This window comes from Carcharodon carcharias, chromosome 10 (genome assembly GCF_017639515.1).
Source record: "Carcharodon carcharias isolate sCarCar2 chromosome 10, sCarCar2.pri, whole genome shotgun sequence".
Taxonomy (NCBI): domain Eukaryota; kingdom Metazoa; phylum Chordata; class Chondrichthyes; order Lamniformes; family Lamnidae; genus Carcharodon; species Carcharodon carcharias.
Window position 1 is genome coordinate 124,924,539 of NC_054476.1, and position 26,906 is coordinate 124,951,444.

The window sequence follows — 26,906 nt, forward strand, 5'->3', positions numbered from 1 at the left end:
AAATTAAATACTAAAACTTAAATGGCGCTCACCTTTTTGTGTGCTATGAGGAGGCAGTTCGAATGCTCATGTTCACAAGCAATTTCATAGTCTCTCAGAAGGTCAGCCAGCTGCTGGACAAAATATGCAACCTCCTCGTGCCATGGAACATTAGCCATAGTCAGATTACTTGCTGAGCTTTCACCACAATACGTCACCCCCTAAAAAAAATTGAAATATTGTCAATATATCATTCTTCTTACATAAACTGATATTGAACATCAGAACCACCTGTTTAATTCAAGCTCTAACACTGTCCCATAGAACAATCCTCCATGCAATAAGTTTCTAGGCTGCACCGTGAGGGGTGGCAAGAAAACGCCAAGTACTTCCCCAAAGGAGGAGGCGGTGGAATTGAAGAGACAAACATTCCAGGCTCTTCTACTATACCTTCCTATACCTATCACACATTTGCTGAATTATCTTATGGCCACAATTTTGGTTATAACCCAAAGCACAGTGGATATCAAGAGAGTAAAAGAATGAAAAAGGTAGAAGATGAACTAGAAACAGACCACAGGAAGTCTCTGTGGAAATGTTGTAGGCAAAACTTAAGCCCACACTACATGCACTACAGAGTAATCAGAAGAGAAGTATGCCTCATAGTGTACCTTCACCCTTTATTTGATAACTAAGTATCTGTGAAGTGTCAAATCTACTGTATTCCTTACTCCCCTTTCTCTTTGTAACAACTTTAAGGATATGAGAAAAAAGGGATGAAGATACAGAAATTTTCCTGATGAGGATCCAGACAAGCATAAAGGGTCACTGTTCTGTTATTTCTGCTTTCTGAGGTAAAATATACTTAATAGAGTATTCTCATGATAAAAAAGTGAATCCTTAAATACCCTTGATTCTGGAATATAAACATCCATCATCATTGGCAATGGATGAGTGAAATATTAGCACAATTACATCACATTCCCATTGAGGTATTTTAATACAGCCAACCAACCTAGTTGACACAAGGATGCTAATGCCCAATGAAGTAACAACACTCTCAAGGGTCCCATTATATGTGTTAGACTGGTATCTGTAGAGTATAACACACAACCAGCAGATTGGAGTTAGACCATTGGCCATGAGTCTCATATTGCCCAGTAACACTGGAGTACTGTGCATGCATACAAAATATTTTCCAGAACTCTGCATTCTGAAATCACTTTTTTCATAGCAGAAGAAATCTTGCAGAAGCATGGACTCCCTCCCTACTTTAAAAAACCTGAGTTTTAAGGAAGTCTATTGTAGTCTATTAAAACACGGTTTTGCTAGGCTACCACTGGTGTGGAAGCAATATGATTTGGAAATTACCTCAATCCACTTGACATTTGCATATTCAAAAATAAGATCATTGGCCTGATTTCTAAGTTACACTACCGCAATTGCAGTAACTGGGGTCTCAAACTACTTTGAACTGATGCAAAATAATTCACTGACAAATGAGAAATGACCAAGAAAGAATTATATAATACATAAAAAGTGCCAATTAATAAATTAGCTAAAGGTATTTATCCAATTTTAGAGTTCAGAAAAGACATTACTGTCTCAAGACAATTTACATTATCTAAATCCCTTAATAAAATTAGTCCTTAACTTTCCCCAGTATCTGTATTACAATTGGTAGCTCACAAGATTCCCAAACTGACAAATAGCATTTATTGTGATGCTAACTGATCTATGTTAATTTTTCAAAGATGTGAATTATATAGTGGCTAGTTTCTTTTTTGCTGACATTCATCCTTATTGTTTTAATGTATTTAAAATGAAATGCCCTTGAATGAAGACCAGGGTGCACAATTTTTTTTATTCTTTCACAGGATGTGGGTGTTGCTGGCTAGGCCAACATTTCTTGCCCAAACATAATTGCCCTTGAGAAGGTGGTGGTGAGCTGCCTTCAATTAATAGTAAAGGGAATTCGTTCTTAGTTCTTTAAAGCTTTAAGCCAGAATAGAATTCTGCGGACACTACTAGTTTTTAACATTGATGGTCAACAAATGTATGAAACTGAAACAATATTAATGTTAATTTTGCATTTTGTAGTGGTTAGTTGGTAGCACAGGATCAACAGGGCATAAGATTGTGAATGATCCAGTACAAGAAGAAAACTTTGCAGAAATAACACTCATAACCACGGCAAAATCTCACTGAGAACAAAGGGGGGAAACAATGCAGGGATCAAGAATATGTAGATTATCAGACTGCTGAAAAGATACTTCATTTGCAAGTGTTGTTTACAGCTAGCATCTAGAACAGATTACTACAGATTTTACCATTACAGTTAGAGTGGGCAAGGCTGATGACGAGTTGAACTCCAGCCTTTAAAAATCAATCTCAATGTAATCATATGAAAGCTCTGTGGTAATCAACACTGCAAGTTATATTTTTAAAAATAGGCCGTCGTTGGGTTTCTCACCGAAAAACAGGACAACACTGTCTCAGAATACTAGTGAACATGGAGTTGAATATCTAAAGAAGATATAATCCAGAGAAACTGTTTAGTATTTCAACAGTTTAGGAAAGTCATCACAGAACGGCATTGCAATAAAGCCCTGTGGAAGACAGGTTAATGATTGCTTACTAATGCAGATGTTCAATAACAAAAGTTGTGTGGTCCATTGTCCAAAGATGACATGACTGGAGAGGAATACTGAATCTGCTTGCTTCTGTTATAAATTCATGTCAAAGGGATACCATTGCTATGCTGCTGTTATTAAAAATTGCTGCCACAAAACTTTCATCACAAATACTTTGATGTCAAGTTATGTACTAATTTATTTGTGTTCTGCTATTCTATCTTAATATTCATGTTATAACCCATATAAACTGAGGATCTGAAAATAAAGAAAAAGATCACTTTTTTTCCAGTGGCCTACATTTGCTATTGTACAATCAGTTTCACATTCTATTAGATTTTGCCTTGGAAGCTGCTGGGACTGCACCACAGATTGCTGAAGTGATCCAAAGTGGTTGGTTAAATAACAAAGAGTTTATGCAAAAATAAAATTAAATAGAACTTGATTAGAAATTGGGTTATGGTACTTGTGCCTGTTCTCAAAAAAGTTTAAAAGTCTGATCATCAAATTAGCTCCAATTTCAGGTAATGTGATTGATTAAATTACTTTGCTTCAATGTCTTCTCCCAGTTTTACAGAAGCTCATTGGGCAGAATTTTACCCTTGGTGGGTGGTCTTGGTGGGGGCAGTCATGAAGGCAACCGTCACCCGTGATCAGGATTGGACCGCGATTTCACACTGGTGGGAACTTGATAAAAATTTTAATGCTTTATTTTAAATGAAATTTGATTTGGAAACTTCAATGCAGTGATCAGAATTTCAGTTCAACCTAAGTTTAGTGCAAATGTTTAACATACCTGTGCCACATTCCTTTATTACTTTTATGCAGGCATAAACTAATTTATTTTCAGTAGGTTAACACTAGTTTAAAAGTAAGGCACAGAGAAGCTCAGGGCATTAAGTATTTGAATATAGACTTTACCAAGCAAAGTTTATATCCTGATATATTCCCAAATTTTAAAATTGTTTATGTGCAACATGGTAAATGTTGATTAAGCTGGCACCAAAAGCAGTGCACTAGGAATTCAAAATCTGCATCAACAAAGAAAATATTAGACATAAGATAATATTAGAAAACACTAGACCTTTTCATACTGACACATTTTCCAAGATAACTTCAGAGACTGCCTGACTGAGCATTAAGTTTCTTCAAACTGCAGTCAGCAATGAACAGTGCACTGATAAATCCAATAAAAAAGATAAATTTCTTCAATTGGTGCTTAGAATGTGTAACTTAAGGAAATGATTGAAACAAGTGTTTTAGAGGCTTTGAAAAGGAAACTAGATGAGTACATGAGTGAAAAGGGAATATAAAGACATACTGCAAGAGTGAGATTAAGCAGATGGAATGGAAGGAGGACTCATGTGGAATAGAAACACTAGCACAGACTAGCTGGGCTGAATAGCTTAGTTCTAGCTATCTGTTCTATGTAATCCTAGGCAATGTGCATGAATTTATTGCTCATTATGTTTCTTCAAACTGCAGTCAGCAATCTTCAATCAGGATCTTTTATCATTACAGCTTGAAACTTCATCTGAACCACATCATGAGGTATTGACTTGCAGTCCTTCACTTTTTTCTATTATCCTACATATAATGAATTTACCCTCCACAACAAATAACATTAAAAAGCCAAATTGGGTTGCAACAAGTTTCATGTGCACACACAGCACCAGTATACAGAGGATATCAGTCTGCATGCACTGTAAACACTTATCACTTTGTAAAAATTATAAAGTACTAGTTCAACTCCCATATAATTGCTAATGGTGAGTCAGATATACATAGTTTTATAATAAAAGGACCATTGTCAGTAAAATGCGATGGAAATAGGTTTATAGGAAGATGCTGGGTGAACTTTGGATGTTTCCAGCATTCCCTGTTTGTGCTTCATATTGCCAGCATCTGTGTTCTTTTGCCTTTTAAATATTGTGTTCTATTACCATTTATTTGTGTTACGAAATCTCTTCTCTAGCAGCATTTCTTTCTGAACTGGACAAGGACCCCTAACTAGAGGAGCTGGAGAAATGGGAAGGCATTCCTCTGTGCCTGAGTGAAACATACTACTAGAGCCATCATATCAAGCCTGATGCTGGTAAAGGGGGAAGAAGATCATGCTTTTTGACAAGACTCGGCACTCACTCAAATATGAAAAAATTATGACCAGTATTCTGCCAGAGATTATAAAACTTATAAGTTTTAATTTTTAAAAATTAAACATCATGCAATAATGGAATATGATAATACTTACCTGCCAACATACTAATATTCTGACTTACTTTAACTTCAATGAAGTCAGGTTTCCCAATCTCAATCAGATCAGCATAAGATCGAAGTTCATCCACATTCCAAGCCTTTACCAAAGTTAATCTATATACTGTGCGTTGCTTCTGCAAAATAACAGATGAAGAATATAATTTTAAGGCACAGTATTTTCTATCAGCATCCTGCGAAAAAAGCATTTTTCTCTATATTTCATTGTTCACTTTAAATAAGTTATTTTTGTCATGACCTATAGTGTCAAATAAATCTGTGTCTATGCTGGTATACAAATTTTGGTAAAAGATTCGTAAAAGGATGCTCTGTACAAATATGGTGCAATAACTCATCCATTCCAACTCCCATGCACTGAGATGGGACTCCACAGTTTTGTAAGATGTTCCATCTAGCAAACCAATACTATCTTTACTGAAATAAGCAAGTCCAAATGCCAAATGGCTTTTGGGTCTGGGTGGTGCAATTGTCAGATTCAGAATCAGTTGGTCAACTGGAAGAACTTCTGCATTCTTAACCTGAATTTATCATCCCTCAGACTTACTAGACTGCAGGTTACATGGAAAAATGGGCAGAACCACAGAAAGCAAAGTTCAAAACAAGTGCTAAAAATAACCTCTGCATCCAATGTATTAAAAATGTAACTTTACTGATTTAGTTATGAAGTAAAATAACTATTTATTATCAAAATAGGGCAAAGGAAAGCATAATAATTTTGAGCTGTGCATACAGTACATTAGCGAGGTTGAATTTCCACCCTGGACGTTTAATTCTCAAATTTCAGCTCAAACTTATTTGCATATTACTGAATGCAAAATTTTCCATGAACTAGTGCACTTGGGAAGTATTCCAAAAGAGAAACAGAGGCCTGAATTTTCCGGTCGGCGATTTGGGGGCGGGACCCGCTCACCGACAGGAAAATGACGTGGGATGACGTTAAGAGGAAACCCCGACGTCATCCCGGACCCTTTAAACTTTTAGGAAGGCGGGCACTCAGCAAAATCAGCTGTCCGCTCGCCAATTGAGGCCATTGACAGGCTAATTAAGATAATTAAAGACCTGTCCGTCCAACCTTAAGGCTGGCGGGCAGGCCAGGAGCCCTAGCGGGCTCCAGATTATTCATGAAACTTCACCCACTGGCGGGATGAAGTTTCATGTCCGTTTTTTAAAAATTTAATAAATTTTGTGTGTTTTTTATTAACATATCCCATTTCATGTGACATTGTCACATGAGGGGGACATGTTAATAAGTTTAATATTTCTCTATTTTTTGACTTTTCTTACCTGTCAGTAAACTCCCTGAGACAGCACTTTGCCTCAGGGAGCAGTGCACTCTTTCGCACGCATGCACGATAGAGAACACTTTAACAGATGGGGAATCCCGCCACCCCCCGCACAGGAAGGCCACTGGGTGGGCCTTAAATGGTCCGCCCACTCAAAATGGTGGCCTGCCCCGTTTCGGCGGCGGAGTTCGGCTGCCCACCCACCGCCGAGCCGGTGGGGCCCACCATCAGAGGGCAAACTTCTTCCCAGAACTTCTTCTAAATCTTGCTTTAAAAAATCTCCTTTCATATATTTAAGTGCCAACTTGGTGAACTTAGATTTACAGCCAAAAATGGGTTTGTCACAAAAAAAAGCATTTTTGATCACAATTCACCACCTGAACAACGTCAATCTTAAATTACTGAAACTTACTTTTAAAATATATACAAAACTATTTTCTAGTTTTATTGGGTACATTAGTCAGATTCTTAGTGAATTAAAACATAAATCACATTTCCAAAACTTTTAAAATGTATCCTTTAGTGTCCTTCTCCCCAAAAGAAACAACTTAATTTTAAAGCTCCTCTGAAAGTCTGCAAACAAGTGCAATTAGCTGAAAATTGCATTTGCAGTCTGGGGGTCTGGCCAATTGTATGGGCTGGACCTGCTTCCAGGACAATGTTTTTAAAGCTAGTACAAAAGATTATAGTAATTTGTCTTGGGCTGAATGCAAATTGTGCTTAAAGATTTTTTCAGTACTTTACACCGACTTTGGCTGAGAAAAAACAGGGAAGTCGAATGGGAAGTCCAGCATGTATTCGTCATTAATAGGCTTTCCAAAGGAATTAAAAAGGGTCAGTTTGATGTTTTTGTAAAATATTCTTCTGTACTCCTCAAAAGGATAAAAACCTAACAGGAAGTTAATTGCAAATAAGACCGCTTTCTGAAGTGCTTTCATCAGTTGCAGTTTAATAGTACAAAAACAAATTGCTCTCTTATTACCCGCATTTTCAGTGAGGTCTGAATAAGCTCAGTGTTGAGCTGCTTATTTGTTCACCATAGTATCTGCGATTTTCAAACCATTTTTATAATATCCTTAGATTTCAACTTCTGTGTAGGCAATGCAAAAAAAAAATTGGTGTTGGTCATACACCTATTGTTTAATTACAAATTAACAATTGCAAGAACTGCAACAGACTACTCTTATAGGCCTGAATATTATTAGTATTTATATTCAAAGCACTTTCAAATGCTAAGCATTTTAGAAAGAAAGCAAGGCCATAGAGAGAGATGGAGGTAGTGGCGTGGAAGAGTTTGAAGGGAGAGCTCCTGAGTTTAGGCAACTCAAGACTTTTGCTAACAAATGTGGAGTGTAAGGAGAAAGAGATATCTAGAAGCGTAAGAGTTGAAAGGGCATGGAATCCACACAAGCATATAGAATTGGAGATGTTGCAAAATCAGATGGAACCAGGTCAAGGAGGGAATGAAAAATTATTAGAAATATGAATTCAATAAATTGGGTCCAAAGAACAACATATAGCACCTCTTTAAGGTAACAAAACATCCAAAGGCACTTCACAGGAGCATTACAAAACAAAGTATGACACCAGACCACATATGGAGATATTAGGTCAGGTGGCCATAAGCTTAGACAAAGAGCTAGGTTTTAAGGCGAGTTTAAACAGAGGAAAGGGAGGTAAGGTAGAGAGGCAGAGAGGGTTAGTGAGGATATTCCAGAGCTAAGGGCCTAGGCAGCTGGAGGCATGGCCACCAATGGAGTGATTACAAACAGGAATGCTCAAACAGCCTGAATTAGATGACTGCAGATATCTCAAGGGGTTGTGGGGCTGGAGGAGATTACAGAAATAGAGAGCGCTGAGGCCATTAAGGGATTTTAAAACAAGGATGAGCATTTTAAAATCAGGACATTGCTTGATAGCGAGCATGGGGGTGATACATGAAGTTGGTGCAAATTTAAGACATGGGCAGTGGAGTTTATATACAGAAGATTGTGGGACAGCAGCCAGGAATGGAATAGTTGGAGATGGAATAGTTAAATCTGGATGTAACAAAGGCATGAAAGAGGATTTCAGCAGCAGATGCGCTGAGATGGGGCAAAGTCAGGTAATGTTACAGAGATGGAAATAGGTGGTCTCAGTAATGCAGAAAGATGTGATCCGGGTCAAATAATGCACCAAGATTGCAAACAAACTGATTCAGTATCAGACTGCTGCCAGGGAGAGGGATAGAATTGATGGCAAGGGAACAGAGTTTGGAGCAAAAACCAAAGCCAATAACTTCGGTCTTCCCAATATTTAATTGGAGGAAATTGTTGCTCATCTGGTCCTGGATTTCAGATAAGCGTGTTTTGATAATGTAGCAGTAGTGAAGGAGTCGAGGAAGGAAATGGTGAGGTAGAGTTGGGTGTCATCAGCATACATGTGAAAACTAACGCTGTGCTTTCAGATGATAGGGAAAATGTAAGATGCTATTATTAAAGACATTATAGCAGGGCACTTAGAAAAATTCAAGGTAATCAGGCAGAGTCAACATGGTTTTGTGAAAGGGAAATCATGTTTAACCAATTTACTGGAGTTCTTTGAAGAAGTAACATCTGCTGTGAATAAAGGGTAACCAGTGGATGTACTGTACTTAAATTTCCAGAATGCATTTGATAAGGTGTCTCATTAAAGGTAACTGCAGAAAATAAAATATCATGGTGAAGGGGGTAACATATTTGCATGGATAGAAGATTGGCTAGCTAACAGGAAACAGAGAATAATTACAAAAGGGTCATTTTCTGGTTGGCAAGATGTAACGAGTGGTGTGCCACAGGGGTCGGTGTTGGGGCCTCAACTTTTTAGAATTCATATAAATGACTTGGATGAAGAGACTGAAGGTATGGTTGCTAACTTTGCTGGTAACACAAAGATAGGTAGGAAAGTAAGTTTTGAAGAGGACATAAGGAGTCTGCAAAGGGACATAGATAGGTGAGTGAGTGGGCAAAGAGCTGGCAAATTGAGTATAATGTGGGAAAATGTGAAATTGTCCAGTTTGGCAGGAAGAATAAAAAAAGCATATTATCTAAATGGTGAGAGATTGCAGAGCTCTGAGGTGCCGAGGGATCTGGATGTCTTAGTGCATGAATCACAAAAGGCTATTATGCAGGCACAGCAAGTAATTAGGAAAGCTAATAGAATGTTACCATTTAGTGCAAAGGGAATGGAATACAAAAGTAGGAGGTTATGCTTCAGTTATATGGGGCATTGGTGAGACCACATCTGCAGTACTGTGTACAGTATTAGTCTCCTTATTTAAGGAAGGATGTAAATGCATTAGCAGTTCAGAGAAGGTTTACTAGACCAATACCTGGAATGGGCAGGTTGTCTTATGAAGAAAGGTTGGACAGGCTAGGCTTGTATCTGGAGTTTAGAAGAGTAAGAAGTTAATTGATTGAAACATAAGATCCTGAAGGGTCTTGACAGGGTGGATGTGGACAAGTGTTTCCTCTTGTGGAAGAATCTAAAATTAGGGGTCACTGTTTAAAAATAAGGGGTCGCCCATTTAAGACAGAGATGAGGAGAAATTTTTTCTATTAAGGGTGGTGGAAATCAAGTCTTTGAATATTTTTAAAGCAGAGATAGATAGATAGATTTTGGATAAGCAAGGGGGTGAAAGGTTATTGGGGTATAGGTGGAAATGTGGAATTGAGATTACAATCAAATCAACCATGATCTTACTGAATGGCAGAGCAGGCTCGAGAGCACAAGTGGCCTACTCCTGTTCCTAATTCGTATATTTGTAGGTTCGATGTCAAGGGGCAGCATGTAGTCAAGAAGTAGGAGAGGGCCAAGGCTAGGTCCATGGGAGACACAAGAGATAACAGTGCAGGAGTGGAAAAGGAAGCCATTGAAAATGATCAGATAGTTAAGAATGGAACCAAGTGAGAGCAGTCCTCTCAGTTGGATGACTGTGGAGAAGCATTGGAGGAGGATGGTATGGTCAACTGTGCCAAAAGCAGCAGACAGGTCATGGACAAGGAAGGATTGTTTACCTTTGTCACAGTAACATAGGATGTCATTTGTGACCTCAATAAAGGCCTTTGCGGTACTGCGGTAGGAGTGAAAACCTGATTGGAGGGATTCAAACATGGAGTTCAGGGAAAGTTGGGAGCAGATTTGGATTTTGAAGAGGAAAAGAAGGTGGGAAATGGGGCAGTAGGATGACAGAGTCAAGGGTTTGTTTTTTTGGGGAGAAGGGTGATGAAAGCTGATTTAAATGAAGAGGAACAACATCTGAGGATAGGGTCAAGGGAACAGGAGGTGAATCTCATGGGCAAGATGAGCTTGGACAGGGCATTAGGGGAGATAGGTGAGAAACTAGGATGAGAATTAAGGCTAGGGTGATGGGGAACTTTAAAGAAAATTTAACCAGTGGGATATTGGAAGGGAGGGCTGCAACAGAGGCAGCTGATTGTCTCTAAGGTTGAGACTATCCAAAGAAGTTCATGAGCTCCTTGCACACTGTTGGAAGTGAGGGAGAGGAGACCGGGGAGAGGGGTTTAAGAAGATGGTTTGCAGTAGAGAAAATAAGATGGGTTTATGTTTGCATTCCAGGATGACTCTGGATTAGTGAGCAATTTTAGCAGAGGAGAGGAGGATCCAATAGTGCTTTATGTGGTGCAGTCAGATTTGGCAGTGGATGACTAAACCAGTTGTCCACCACATCCTTTCAAGAGGGCCATAATGGGGGAATAACCAGGGAAGAAAGTAATGTGTGCAGTTTTGGAGTCCATATGTAAGGAAGGATGTACTTGCAGTGGAGACAGTAGAGTGAAGGTTCACTAGAACATGGGATGAGAGGGTTGTCCTATGAGGAGAGGCTCTCAATAAATTGGGCCTATATTCTCTGAAGGTTAGAAGAATGAGAGATGACCTCATTGAAACATAGAGGATTCTGAAGGGGCTTGACAAGGCTAAAACAGAGATTATTTCTGCTGGACGGGCACAGTCTTAAGATAAGGCGTCGATCATTTGGGAGTGAGATGAGGAGAAATTTCTTCATTCAAAGGGTTGTGAAGCTTTCGAATTCTATACTCCAGAGGGTTGTGGATGCGCCATCATTGACTATATCTAAGGCTGGGATAGACAGATTTTTGATCTCTCAGGGAATCAATGGATATGGAGAGCAGGCAGGAAAGTGGAGGTGAAGCCCAAAACCAGCCATGATCATACTGAATGGTGGTGCAGGATCAGTGGGCTGTGTGGTCTACTCCTGCTCCTACCTCTTGCATTCTTGTGTAATGGTTTTATTGGGGGCTAGGGCATCAAAGGTGGAGGTGAAGGTGTGGTTGAGCAAAATCAGTAGCTGCAGAGGTGTTGTGGCAAATGGAGAGCCAAAGGCTAGACAGTTTGAAAGTGTGGCTGTCAGTGAAATGTTTGGAAGTTGACAAGATTATGGGTGATAGCGAGTGGGATTTAATTCAGGATAAGATGTGGACAGAGTTTTGGATATGTTGGAGTTTATGTAGGCTGTAGCTCAGGAGGTCAGTTGAGAGGAGCATCGGAGGAGTCAAACTTGGAGTTCGCCACAAAAGTATGGACGACAGTTTTCAATGGTGGTAATATAAGTGCAGAAAAAGGTGATGATGTAGTTTTGCAAAAAGATGTCCTTGGGATGGATAGGACATAAGATTTGAAGCTCAGCTCAGACAATTAGCACCTCTAAGTTTGTACAGTCAGATTTAAGGAAACTAGCCTTCAGTGAGGGAGAGGGAATTAGGAACTAGGGCACAGAGTTTTTGGCAGTAGGCAAATAGGATAGTTTCTGTCTTGCTGATATGATGTTGAAGAAAGATCTGACTTATCCACCACTTAATGTTGAACAAGCTGTCAGTCAGCATTATGCTGGTTATGTAGTTGAAGGTGGTGCTGAGAAGATAGAGATGAATGTTGTCAGAACATATATGGAGACAACCCTCTCCTACAGACAACGTTAGGGACAACAAACAGAACAGGGAAAGGGAAGAGCCAGGTCTAAAGCGTCGATACATTCCCAAGGTGACTTTGCAGTGGAAAAATAGTTTTTGGGAATTATATCAAAAGGGAAGGAATGCCAGAACAAACAGCTCATAATATATTTGCATACAAAAATGGACATGTGACATCTGGAATATAGGCTTCTATTTGTGGAGGGCAGGATGGTTAAATCAGACCTTGTAATGATAGGACTTTTGGGCAGTAAACATTGAGATAAAGAGGGTTAGATGTGGGCATCGGACCTTGCAATGAAATGAGGGAGCAGGCTGGAACACACATTGGGGGGCAGGGGGGCCTCACAGTGGTGTTGTCACTTACCTCAGTGTGGGGCAGGGGTGTGGGTGTGGTAGGGGAGGAAGAGGTTGGAACTGATAATGAGGGAGGGAGTGTCAGACCCCGCTATGTTGGAAGAGAGCTGGATCTCTCAGTGGGGGAGACTTTAGAGCAGATGAGGAGTTGGTGAATCTCACTGTGGGAGAGGGTGGGGTGAGTTGGCAGACCTCACTGCAGTAGGGTGGGCACAGCTCACTGGGGAAAAACTGGATATCATGGAGGGGGTGTGGTAGCTTGAATCAGATGTTGTTGGGCAGGGGATGAAGGCAGCCAGATGTGGGGGGCCTGATGGTGTGCAGGTAAGCTTATTGGACCTGGGGAAAACATTTGTGCTCCTCTTGGCTACAAGCAGGCATGTAACCTCTTTTTACCTACAGGGCCTCCCTCCTTTGTTTTGTTAAAAACAAAAAATGCAGCTAAAATGGAGGCATTAATCTAAAATTTAATAGAACAACATTAAGGATCCTCAGCCTTTCGGATAAAGCATCCTAACAAGGTAAGGCTGGAGAGACTAAGGCTATATTCTCTTGAACTGAAGTTAGGAGGAAACTTAAAGGTGTTCAAAATGAACAAAAGAATAAACAAGGTAAACATTGATTAACCTATTAATGAAAACTAAAAGAGGTCATGATCTGAAAAAAATACATAGGTACAGAAAGCGGAAGCTCAGAAAAAACTTTTCATGAAGACTAAATGGAATATGAAACTCTTTGCTACAGTTGCCATTGATGTTTCAGTTATTATAGGCTAGAAAACAGTACAGGATAATTACTTCAAGAAAAACAAAACAAGATTATGGGGAGAAACCAGAGAAATAGGGCAAAGCAAATCTGTCCTGAGAGGATCCCAATTCAATGAAAGCAGGAAGAGTTGAATGGTCATCTCCTGTGTTGAAATCTATTTCTAACTTCCATGCTTATGTCATAGGTTGAAAAAGCAACAGTCAATACTCACTTATGATTCAACACCAGCCATTCAAAAGACTAGAAATCCTGGCAGATGAGGAGAGTTTTTATTTCCCCTTCCTAGTAATCAAATTAGCGACACAAAAAGCATTTTTATATACCGGCTCTTCAGTTATGCTATAACTCACGGCTGAGATTACTATATTAAACAGAATCATAAATTTTTAAACAGCCAGAGTATTCCATTAGAGATATTTGATAACTTTTAAGCTGAGCTTCCTCATTTTCCACATCAATTCCCACCCATCCAAAGATCCCACACCCAGTGTACTTGATTTATTCCACTCTGACTAAGTTCCGCTCATCTAATTAGTGCGGTTTTCCCATTGTACCCTACCACCAAACCAGTCAATTCAAAATCCTCTTCATTTTCAAATCTGTCCAATCCACCTTTGCAACATCTTACAGTCATATACGAGATGGCATTAAAGCACAGATAGACTGGCTGAAGAAATATATAGACATAAAACACATAGATAAATGATCTGGACTTTGATTCTCTTCAGAAATCAAGGGATTTGGGGAGCAGCCAGGAAAGTGGAGTTGAGGCAGAAGGTCAGCCTTGATCATATTGAATGGTGAAGCAGGCTCGAGAGACCATATTGTCAATTTCTGTTCCTATTTCTTATGTTGTTATAGGAAGTACAATATCGTAATGTACAGATGACAAAAGAAATAGGGAGCACCCACCCATGTAAAGTACTACAAGTAAATTATGGAGGATATGGTCAGGTTAGTACATTAATGCCATATTAATTCGCATGAGGAAAAAGTGAGCTGACCCACTAGGAGGAAGAATATATGCTAGATAGTGAAATTTTAAAATGAGTGAAAGAGCTAGCAAATGTAGGCTTTCAGATGTATGTATCTTTAAGAGTGGAAGGAAAAGTTGCTAAAGCTGTTAAAAATGCAAATGGGATCCATGAACAGGAGCAAAAGCAAAGAGATAGCGCTCCTCAGGGGAGGTGGTGGTATAGTGGTAATGAAACCAGGCTGGTAATCCAGAGGCCCAGGCTAAGGCTCTGAGGATAGAGATTTGAATCCCACAAAGGTAGTATCAGTAATAGTGAACATGAATGGTTCACTAATTTCCTTTAGGGAAAGAAATCTGCTGCCTGGCCTGGCCTACATGTGGCCTGTGTAGCAATGTGGTTGACTTTGAACTTCCTCTGAGATGGCCTATCAAACCACTACAATGCCTACTAAAAGGAATGAAACCGGCCAGCGCCGACCTAGGCACCAGAAATGACAACGGCAAACCCAGCCCTGTCAACCCTACAAAGTCCTCCTTACTAACATCTGGGGGCTTGTGCCAAAATTGGGACAGCTGTATCACAGGCTAGTCAAGCAACAGCCTGACATAGTCATACCCATGGAATCATATCTTACAGATAATGTCCCACACACCACCACTACCATCGCCATCCCTTAGGGGGCAGCACAGTTGTATACAGTCAGGAGGGAGTTGCACTGGGAGTTCTCAACATCGATTCTGGACCCCATGACGTCTCATGGCATCAGGTCAAAAATGGGCAAGGAAACCTCCTGCTGATCACCGCCTACCGTCCCTCAGCTAATGGATCAGTACCCCTCCACATTGAACAATACCACTTGGAGGAAGCACCAAAGGTAGCTCGGGAACAGAATATATTCTGGTTGGGGGACTTCAAAGTCCATCACCAAGACTGGCTCGATAGCACCACTAATGACTGAGTCCTAAAGGATATAGCTGGCAGGCAGTGAGAAAAACAAGGGGGAAAAACCTACTTGACCTCGTCCTCATCACTCTACCTGTTGCAGATGCACAGTGCTTGCGGAGACAAAGTCCTGTCTTCACATTGAGGATATCCTCGTCATGTTGCGTGGCACTACCACCATGCTAAATGGGATAGGTTTCAAACAGATCCAGCAACTCAAACCTGAGCATCCATGAGGCGTTGTGGGCCAACATCAGCAGCAGAATTGTATACAACCACAATCTGTAACCTCATGGCCCGGCATAACCCCCAGTGTACTATTACTATCAAGCCGGGGGATCAACCCTGGTTCAAAGAAGGGTGCACAAGAGAATGCCAGGAGCAGTACCTGGCAGACTTAAAAAGGTGTCAACCTGGGAAGCTACAACACAGGATTACTTGCGTGCCAAAAAGCGAAAGCAGCATACGATAAACAGAGCTAAGTGATCCCACAACCAACGGGTCAGATCTAAGCTCTGCAGTCTTAACACATCTAGGTGTGAATGGTGGTGGACAATTAAACAACTCACTGGAGGAGGAAGCCCCACAAGTATCACCATCCTCAATGCTGGGAGAGCCCAGCACACTAGTGCAAAAGACAAAGCTGAAGCAGCCAGAAGTGCCAAGTGGATGATCCATCTCAAACTCCTCCTGAGGTCCCCAGCATCACAGATGTCAGTCTTCAGCCAATTCAATTCACTCCACATGATATCACGTTAGGACACTGGGTACTGCAAAGGCTTTGGGCCCTGACAACATTCTAGCAACAGCATTGAAAACTTGTGCTCCAGAACTTTCTACCCCCTAGCCAGTACAGCTACAACACTGGCATCTACCTAGCAATGTGGAAAACTGCTCAGAAATGTCCTATATGCAAAAAGGACAAATCCAACCCGGCCAATTACTGCCCCATCAGTCTGCTCTCGATCATTGGCAAAGTGATGGAAGGGGTCATCGACAGTGCTATTAAGCAGCACTTATTCAGAAATAAACTACTCACTGATGCTCAATTTGGATTCGCCAGGGCCACTCAGCTCCTGACCTCATTACAGGCCTAGTCCAAACATGGACAAAAGAGCTGAACTCAATAGATGATGTGAGAGTGACTGCCCTTGGCATCAAGGCTACATTTGACAGTGTAGATCAAAAAGCCCTAGCAACTGGAGTCAATGGGAATCAGTAGAAAAACTCTCCTCCGGTTGGAGTTATACCTAGCACAAATGAAGATGGTTGTGGTTGTTGGAAGTCAATCATCTCACTCCCGGCAGGTGTCCCTCAGGGTAATATCTGAGGCCCAATCATCTTCAGCTGCTCCATCAATAACCTTCCTACAAATCATAAGGTCAGAAAGGGGGATGTTCATTGATGATTGCACAATGTTTAACACCATTCACGACTTCTCAGACACCAATATGCAGCAAGACCTGAACAACATTCAGGCTTGGGCTGATAAGTGGCAAAGTAACATTCGCGCCACACAGGTGCCAGGCAATGACCATTTCCAACAAGAGAGGATCTAACCATCTCACCTTGTGTCAGGAAGGTATAATAATTTTCATAATGTTATTGGAATTTACTGTAAAGTGATATTGGGGTCTGTGTCTATGGTCTGTGTGTGTGTGACTTAATTGAATTAAAGGCAGCTGGTCTGAAGGCTTTGATGTATTAGAAGATAAGCTAAGTTTGAAATGTTAAGTAGGTAGATACAGGGAAATAAGCCAGACTAGACTTATTTCAAAGGAGTGGAGAAATGCGTCACGTAGCCAGGAGAAGTAAGAAACAATGTGTTTATTTTTCCCAAAGATTACTAGTAAACTTGGTGTTATCCGAGATTTTTATTATCAAAGAGGTAAGTCCAAAGACATAATGAAACAATGGGAATTTGCATCCAAGGGGAAAATATGTATAAAGGAGTGAAGACTGTGTGTAAGGGTAGGCATTCTAAGATCTATCAAGTATGAAACGCCTTCAGCATCTAAGCCTCAAGCTGCTGTCTACAAAGAACTGAAGTTAAGAAAACTGACTTTGAATTGGATTGTTCAGGAATTCGTGTTTCTTTGCCTGGGTTTTTTAAAATCTATGTGTCTGACTGTTGCCTTAATAACTGGGAGTTAGATTAACTTGGGAATTTAGAAGTTATCATTGCAGTAATGTGTAGATCTATGTATGTATTTAAAATCATTCCTTTTATTAATAAAGGTTTAATTTAGCTTTATAAGAAACCTACAAGACTTGGTGGTCTCATTACTACTGAACTCAAGGCACGCATCTCGAAATTTATAAAATTGCAAAACAGTCATGGCAGTTGTTTCAAGTTTCCCTTTGGGATTTGAGCAGCTCAGCATTTACCATCGGCTGCGCCATAACACCTTGACATTCAATGGCATTACTATCACTGACTTCCCCAATATCAATATCCTGGGACTTACCACTGACCAGAAACTGAATTGGAACAGCCATATAAATACTGTAGCTACAAGAGCATGTCAGAGGCTGGGAATTCTGCGGTAAGTAACTCACCTCCTGACTCCCTAAAGCCTGTCCGCCATCTACAAGGTGCAAATCAGGAGTGTGATGGAATACTCCACACTTGCCTGGGTGAGTGCAACTCTATCAACACTCAAGCAGCTCAATACCGTCCAGGACATTGCAGCCTGCTTAAGTAGCATCCCAACCACCACTTGCAATATCCACCACCGATGTGCAATAGCAGCAGTGTTTACCATCTACCAGATGCACTGCAGAAACTCACCAAGGCTCCTTCGACAGCTCCTTCCAAACCCATGACCTCTACCACCCAGAAAGACAAGGGCAGCACTTGCATGGGAATACCACCACCTGCAAGTTCCCCTCCAAGCCACTCACCATCCTGACTTGGAACAAAATCAGTGTTCCTCCACTGTCACTGGGTCAAAGTCCAGGAACTGCCCCCCCAAATAGCACTGCGGGTGTACCTACACCATATGCACTGCAGTGGTTCAAGAAGGCAGTTCACCGTCACCTTTTCAAGGGCAAATAGGGTAGGCAGTTTAAATTCTGTCGAAGGGTCATGAGGACTCGAAACGTCAACTCTTTTCTTCTCCGCCGATGCTGCCAGACCTGCTGAGTTTTTCCAGGTAATTCTGTTTCTGTTTAGGCAGTTTAAATGTTGGCCTAGACAGCATCCCATGAAAGAATTTTTAAAAATGTATGCAAATCTTTAATTAAGCTGGAGGTATTCAATCACATCCTATTCTGCATGTCTCATTTTAAAAAGGATGTTAAGACCAAGGCATAGATGCAGGGAGGGTAAAGTGATACCAGGGCTATGAGGCAAGAGTAGTAAAACTGAGCCTCTTTTCACTTGAGCAACACATGTAAGAGGAGATCTAGTAGAGGTGTTCAAAACTATGAAGGATTTTGTTAAGTTAGATTGAGAAAACTATTGTCACTGATAGATGAGTTGGTAATGAGAGTATACGTTTAAGATAAACCTGAAAAAAACAAATGGAGAGGAGAGGAGAATTTTTTGTATGCACAAGGTTCTTAGGATGTTTTGATTTACCAGAAGTGGTGGGGAAAGCTGAGTGGATATATGCTTTTTTTAAAAAAAAGCAGATAAACACATTTCTTTAAGTTTAAAATGTCTTTCGTGTGAATCATGATAGGAAGACTGCTAGGAAATTTACTGTTTATTTTGTGAGAACTGTTTTCTGTTGAGTCACACATTAGATGCTGATTTACAATTGGCCTTATCGTACTAGGCTACTTTTCAGTCTGTTTTCCAAGAATTGGGAGAAATATGTGTGGCAGTGTATAAGAACACAGTACTGAATATACAGAACAGGGAGTCTAAATTGTTGTAGCCCAAAATCATGTTAGCTTTTAATTTGATACTGGACATAAAGGTGCTCTATGGTATGCAGCTGTTATAAGGTCAAATTACAAGATGCTGACTAGTGATGCTGGCAGAATATCTAGTGTAGATTTAAACTTTATAGCAACTGTTTGAGAAAGTCCAAACCAAACTAAATCTATTCAACTCTGTCCACCCAATCAGGAATACACACTTCCCCTCAAGGGCGCATCCTACTTACCCAAATTAAGAGAGTTTAGGTGCAAGTCTGTTGAAACAAGGTTTATGGTCCTCATGTTTGCACAGGAGTACTGTTTCATCAAAAAAACTGCGGATGCTGGAAATCCAAAACAAAAACAGAATTACCTGGAAAAACTCAGCAGGTCTGGCAGCATCGGCGGAGAAGAAAAGAGTTGGCATTTCGAGTCCTCATGACCCTTCAGCAGAACTGGGTGAATCCAAGGGGAGGGGTGAAATATAAGCTGGTTTAAGGTGGCGGGGGCGGGGAGAGAAGTGGAGGGAGGTGGTGTGGTTGTAGGGACAAGCAAGCAGTGATAGGAGCAGATAATCAAAAGATGTCACAGACAGAAGAACAAAGAGTTGTTGAAGTTGGTGATATTATTTAAACGAATGTGCTAATTAAGAATGGATGGTAGGGCATTCAAGGTATAGCTCTAGTGGGGGTGGAGGGGCATAAAAGATTTAAAAATGGAAATAGGTGGGAAAAGAAAAATCTATATAAATTATTGGAAAAAACAAAAGGAAGAGAGAAGAAACAGAAAGGGGGTGGGGATGGAGGAGGGAGGTCAAGATCTAAAGTTGTTGAATTCATTATTCATTCCGGAAGACTGTAAAGTGCCTAGTCAGAAGATGAGATGCTGTTCCTCCAGTTTGCGTTGGGCTTCACTGGAACAATGCAGCAAGCCAAGGACAGACATGTGGGCAAGAGAGCAGGGTGGAGTGTTAAAATGGCAAGCGACAGGGAGGTTTGGGTCATTCTTGCGGACAGACCGCAAGTGTTCCGCGAAGCGGTTGCCCAGTTCACGTTTGGTCTCTCCAATGTAGAGGAGACCGCATTGGGAGCAACGAATGCAGTAGACTAAGTTGGGGGAAATGCAAGTGAAATGCTGCTTCACTTGAAAGGAGTGTTTGGGCCCTTGGACGGTGAGGAGAGAGGAAGTGAAGGGGCAGGTGTTGCATCTTTTGCATGGGCATGGGGAGGTGCCATAGGTGGGGGTTGAGGAGTAGGGGGTGATGGAGGAGTGGACTAGGGTGTCCCGGAGGGAACGATCCCTACGGAATGCCGCCAGGAAGGGTGAAGGGAAGATGTGTTTGGAGGTGATATTATCTAAACAAATGTGCTAATTAAGAATGGATGCTAGGGCACAGGGTGATATTATCTAAACGAATATTACCTAAACGACATCTTTTGATTATCTGCTTCTTTTGTCTGTGACATCTCCTGACTATCCGCTCCCACCACCGCCTGCCCGTCCCCACAACCAACCCCCCAACCCCCACCTTCCTCCCCCCACCCAACCTCCCCCAAGGTCCTCATGGCCCTTTGGCAGAACTGGTTGAGTCCGGGGAGAGGGGTGAAATATAGGCTGGTTTGGGGTTGGGGGAGAGAGGTGGGGGTTGGGGGGGTGGTTGTGGGGACGGGCAGGCGGTGGTGGGAGCGGATAGTCAGGAGATGTCACAGACAAAAGAAGCAGATAATCAAAAGATGTCGTTTAGATAATATTCGTTTCGATAATATCACCCTGTGCCCTAGCATCCATTCTTAATTAGCACATTCGTTTAGATAATATCACCTCCAAATACATCTTCCCTTCACCCTTCCTGGCCACATTCCGTAGGGATCGTTCCCTCCGGGACACCCTGGTCCACTCTTCCATCACCCCCTACTCCTCAACCCCCACCTATGGCACCTCCCCATGCCCATGCAAAAGATGTAAAACCTGCCCCTTCACTTCTTCTCTCCTCACCGTCCAAGGGCGCAAACACTCCTTTCAAGTGAAGCAGCATTTCACTTGCATTTCCCCCAACTTAGTCTACTGCATTCGTTGCTCCCAATGCGGTCTCCTCTACATTGGAGAGACCAAACGTAAACTGGGCAACCGCTTCGCGGAACACTTGCGGTCTGTCCGCAAGAATGACCCAAACCTCCCTGTCGCTTGCCATTTTAACACTCCACCCTGCTCTCTTGCCTACATGTCTGTCCTTGGCTTGCTGCATTGTTCCAGTGAAGCCCAACGCAAACTGGAGGAACAGCACCTCATCTTCCGACTAGGCACTTTACAGTCTTCCGGACTGAATATTGAATTCAACAACTTTAGATCTTGACCTCCCTCCTCCATCCCCACCCCCTTTCTGTTTCTTCCCCCTTCCTTTTGGTTTTTCCAATAATTTATATAGATTTTTCTTTTCCCACCTATTTCCACTATTTTTAAATCTTTTATGCCCCTCCAGCCCCACTAGAGCTATACCTTGAGTGCCCCACCATCCATTCTTAATGAGCACATTCGTTTAAATAATATCACCAACTTCAACAACTCTTTGTTCTTTTGTCTGTGACATCTTTTGATTATCTGCTCCTATCACTGCTTGCTTGTCCCTACAACCACACCACCTCCCTCCACTTCTCTTCCCGCCCCCGCCACCTTAAACCAGCTTATACTTCACCCCTCCCCTTGGATTCACCCAGTTCTGCTGAAGGGTCATGGGGACTCGAAACGTCAACTCTTTTCTTCTCCGCCGATGCTGCCAGACCTGCTGAGTTTTCCCAGGTAATTCTGTTTCAATTAAGCCAGCTAAAAATCATACAGCCTACGAACTCAGGGTTTCAGCCACCTCATCAAGCCTGAAGTACCCTGCTTGTTAGCAAATAGTCACAGCCCCATCATTTGAAATTTTCACGAGCCATCTCTAGATTATTTCCATTTATAAGTTTGTTATTACCAGCAGGCCATGTCTGGTTAACTAGCGCTAATTATATAAAACAAAAACAAAAATACCTGGAAAAACTCAGCAGGTCTGACAGCATCTGTGGAGAGGGATACAGTTGACGTTTCGAGTCCATATGACCCTTCATCAGAACTAAAACATATAGAAATGAGAAGAAATATAAGCTGGTAGAAGGGGATGGGACAGGAGAGCTCGATAGGGGGCCAGTGACAGGTGGAAGCCAAGAAGAGATTGCCAAAGATGTCATAGACAAAAGGACAAAGGAGTGTTGACAGTGGTGATATTATCTAAAGGATGTGCTAACGGGGACATTAAGGGAAGCAAGCTACTGGCAGATGGCCCTAGTGCGGGTGGGGTGGGGGGGAAGGGATCGAAATGGGCTAAAAGGTGGAGATGAAACAATAGATCAAAATGGATTTAAAAACAGGAGGGAAGAGAAAAAATAGTTGCAAAAAGAAAATATTATAAATTATTGGAAAAAGGGAGATCGGAAAGGGGGTGGGGATGGAGAAGAGAGCTCATGATCTGAAATTCTTGAACTCAATATTAAGTCCAGAAGGCTGTAGAGTGCCTAATCGGAAGATGAGGTACTGTTCCTCATTATATAAATATTGGCAGAATATGGATGTTAGTTTGTGGTCCCAACACAACCCAAGCAGAAGAAGCTTACTGGAGCCAAATTGGTTGAATTTCAGACACTCGACTGCTTATGCTGATGTTATTAATAAGCTGAGTTAACTGTCTAATCAGCAACAGTGCCCATGAATATTAAGTTGCCTTACATGATGGAGGCTGCCATAGAGTTTATCTAGTTTGAAATTTTCATTGCCAGATGTCATCTTAAAGGCAATTCAGTCCTAAGAGATTCTGCTTCCCTCCCACTGCACCAAGAAGGGCAACTAAATGCAAGATAAAGATAAATCCAGAGTATTACATCAAATACAACTGTGGCAGCAGGACAACCAGATAGAAGTTTTGACTTGCAAAAGACATGTAGGACTGACACCAGGAAATATTTATCATGCACTGTGCAAAAAACTAAGTGGAATTACATAAGATATAGGCCATTGAAACAGGCCATTCAGCCCATTGAGTCCATGCCAGCTTTTTGCTTCACTTAAGCTTCCTCACATTTTTCCTCGTGGACCGCAGGGGTTCAAGAAGGCAGCTCACCACCACCTTCTCAAGGTAATTAGGGATGGGCAATAAATGCTGGCCTAGCCAGCAATGCACACATCCCATGAATGAATTAAAAAATATATAAAGAAATGTAACGTCTTAATCATCTATTCCCTTCTCCCTTATATGCTTGTGTAATTTCTCCTTAAATGTATCAATACTAATTGCTTCAAATACTCCCTGTGATTACCATTCTCATACCACATTCTCACTACTCTTTGGGTAGAGAAGTATTTTTTCGGAATTCCCTATTGGATTTCTTGGTGACTATCTTATATTGATGGCCTCTAGTTATGCGCTTTTGCAAAAGTTGGAAACATTATCTCTGGAGCCACCCTATCAAAACATTTCATAATTTTAAAGAATGCTATTAGATCAGCCCTCAGCCATTTTTTTTTTAAAAAAGAGAAAAGCAACCCAACCTGCTCATCCTTTCCTGATAAGTATACATTTTAGTTTCATCTTTAGAAATCTTGTTGGCATGGTAGGATATAGAGACAAAATTTTTTTGCTCAAATCACTTAAGAAACTGTGGTCGGGTAAATAGTTTATCCAGCCAGAAATAGCCTAATATGAGCCATTTGACTTTCCTTAAGCATGACTATCTTGCAATCAATGATCAACATGAACACAACTACAAAAAAACAGCTAGACTCAGCAGGAACTCACGTTGGCTGTTCCAACATGATGAATTTTCAGAGTTCTAAAACAGCTAATTGTTCAAACTTGCTATTCATTTTTGTCAAGAACAATCCTATCATTAACTGGAAAATAGATCAGCACACTGTTGCATACAAACCTATGGAAGAATCCCCCCCAACGTTGTTGCGGGGGCAGGGGGTGCAGGAGCGGACGCACCACCATTTTACATGGGCAGGTCAATTAAAGCCCATCCCAGTGTGATGTCCGCCAGGAAGCGCTATGCGCTCCCCCTTTTCCCGGGGTGGGGGGGGGGGAGAGGAGGAGATTCCCTCAGCCAAGGTTGCGCTCTTTTGCGTGTGTGCATGAAAGAGTGCACTCATCTCCCTGAGGCTAAGTGCTGCCTCAGGAAGATCGGTGCCAAATTTAAAAATGGTGAAGGGGCAAGAATAAAATTTCCCTGACATGTCCCCTCATGTGACACTGTCACATGAGTTGGGAATCTCCATCACTTTAAACCATACATTTATTATAATTTTAAAAACCCTCATGAAATCTCATCCTGCCCATGGATGAGGTTTCATACTTTTTCTGAAGCCCGCCAGGCTTCCCTGCCTACCCGCCAACCTTAAGGTTGGACCTAAAGATCTTGGCCCTCATCTCTGCAGAGAAATTAAAATACAAGGACATAAATCCAATGCACTTGGTCTTGTTGCAAAGTAGACAGGATACTGATGCTGGAGGCGATTTTGAAGGCAGTCCCATGGCCTTGTAAAAATCATTTTAAATTTATGCCACCTGAACAATTAAGTGTATAAAGTTCCTCTACATACCATGCAAACTTTCCCAATTTGTGTGTTTTAAATATATGATAGCACTGCCACTTTTTTTCAAATAAATTACTCCATAAAGGCGGAAACTGAAATTGTCACTGTTGTTTGTATGGTTTGCATGTACATTCAACAAGAGAAAGCTAAAGCAAAGAAAGAAATGCAGTTAAGGATCGTTTCAAAGTAAAACCAAACCTCTGCGATCTTCAGCATTCCAATGCAATACTTAGTTCTGGTTTCATTTAATTGCTCTGCTATTTCCTAATTCATATGCATCATGCCCAGTTGTCTCTGCTATCTAAACGCTCATGATTTTTTAAAATCTTGCTGAAAATTATACATACTCAGTGGAACAAAAGACATACTGTGACTTAGTGAAGCCTTCTCCAGGCACCTTTTGCGGTCATTAGTTTTATTGCTTAAATATAGATGCGGGGCAAAGATGCAAGACAGCGGCATAATTTATTCTTGGTCAGAAATAAAAATAAATTGGTAACTGAAATAGTCAACCTAATAACGGAGTGCAGATTAAAATTCCCCACTGCTTCAGGTACTAAATTTTGTAAAAATTTTAAGTTAACACTAAAAGATTTATGTACAAATATGAAGAACCATTCAGTACTATTTAATGGTGAAGCAGATTACTTTTGCTGGATCTGATCATCTAGCAGTTCATTTCAATAAAAGGTTTGACTGCTGTTGTGCTTGAGCAGTGCCAACTTTTTTCAACAGTCCTTTCCTATCAACATATGATCTGTTGCACTGCATCTAAGCCCACACATTTCCCAGTGCAACAATTCCTTTCAATCAATGTTGGCTCACAGGTACCTTTCTAGCCAACAGTCTATCTCAATATACATCTGAGTTTGGGAGTCCAACTATATTTTCATTAAGTAGATATTTTAATCAAGATTTTGATCTTTGTATGAACTCCTCAATGTTCAGTCATATTGAAAGAAGGTAACCACTTTACACATTAAGCTTATCAACACAGTTTGTAACTTAGTTTAGGATCAAACTAATAAGCTGCCAGGGTCAAACCAGTAGGCTCAACAAGTATTATGGGCATGAAATATGACTATCAAAAACTTGCCAAATATCAGCAGAATGATGTACAATCAAGTCAATGTACTAATAAGAATGATATAGCTCACCTCGCAGTTCACACCAATATTTTCTCTCTGTTGCATGAAAGGGTGCATGGAAATGGCTTACATTTCATGTAGGACAGTGTGAGGTGGGTTAATGATCATTACATATCAAATTCACACTAGAGAAATTAAGAGTTAAAATCAGCCTTTGAATTGATGAAATTGTTAGAACTATTTTGAATTGCAAAATTTTATACTGGTGTATGTTTTATAGAATAAGCTGTGTTGTAACAATAGATGGAGATAAAAATTTGGAATTTTAAAATAATACATAGTTGCAAGGACTGATACGTAAGTGAACGGGACGGTGTTCAGAATGTATTCACTGAAAGTTTGAATCCAGAATGCAGAGACTGATTGTACCATGAAAGCAAATTTTGAATATTTTATGTAAAGAGATAGTGCTGGAAAAACTCAGCAAGTCTGGCAATTTCTGTGGAAAGAGCGAGGGTGGAATTCTCAGTGCCCACTGGCTTTGGGCGTGATCGGTGGCATGAGTGGACAATATGCGCGATTGGTTTTATGATGGCAGGAAACCAGTTCATGACCGTCCACTCAGCCTGCCGATGGCGGGCCGCATTTCCCACCATCGGACGCTGGGAACCTCATTTTAATACATCAGTATATCATTATCAGGCCAGCCTGTCAGAATCATTCCCCCCACTGAATCGTCAGTCCACAGCGGCGGGAAAGCATACCGACGTACTTCATAACAGCACATAAAAGACGTGCACTTGGCTTGAAGGGAACTTGGAGGTGAGTACCCAGTAACGTTGTGCAGCGCTCACCTAGATCGCCTGTCGGACTTCAAGCTTCAGCAGCATTGGGGGGTCGGAGTTAAGGGCAGCCCTGCCGTTGAGGCGACTGGTGACGGGAGGCAAGGGAAACCTTGCCATTGAGGCAACTGGCGGTGGGCAGGGGAGGGGGCTTGGGCAGCCCTGCCATAAAGGCGACTGGTGATGGGGCCAAGGGCAGCCCTGCCATTGAATATAGCACACAAGCATTCGGGGTGGGATGTAGGGTGGGCGAGGGAAGTGGCCATACATTAGGGAAACCTGTATAAAGTGACCATTCCTTTGCAACT

General features: G+C 41.3%; 1 protein-coding gene across 6 annotated transcripts in view; it reads right to left on the reverse strand.

Moving 5' to 3' along the window:
• The window catches only part of tyw1 (tRNA-yW synthesizing protein 1 homolog (S. cerevisiae)), a 163,932-nt gene that overhangs the window by 19,534 nt on the left and 117,492 nt on the right, over positions 1-26,906 (reverse strand). For all 6 annotated transcript variants that reach the window (XM_041197090.1, XM_041197092.1, XM_041197091.1 and 3 more), the window contains exons 14-15: positions 4,892-5,002; positions 33-200 (exon numbers count right to left, since the gene is read on the reverse strand). In XM_041197090.1, the coding sequence (XP_041053024.1) occupies positions 33-200; positions 4,892-5,002 (279 nt within the window). The remainder of the gene's footprint in view (positions 1-32; positions 201-4,891; positions 5,003-26,906) is intronic.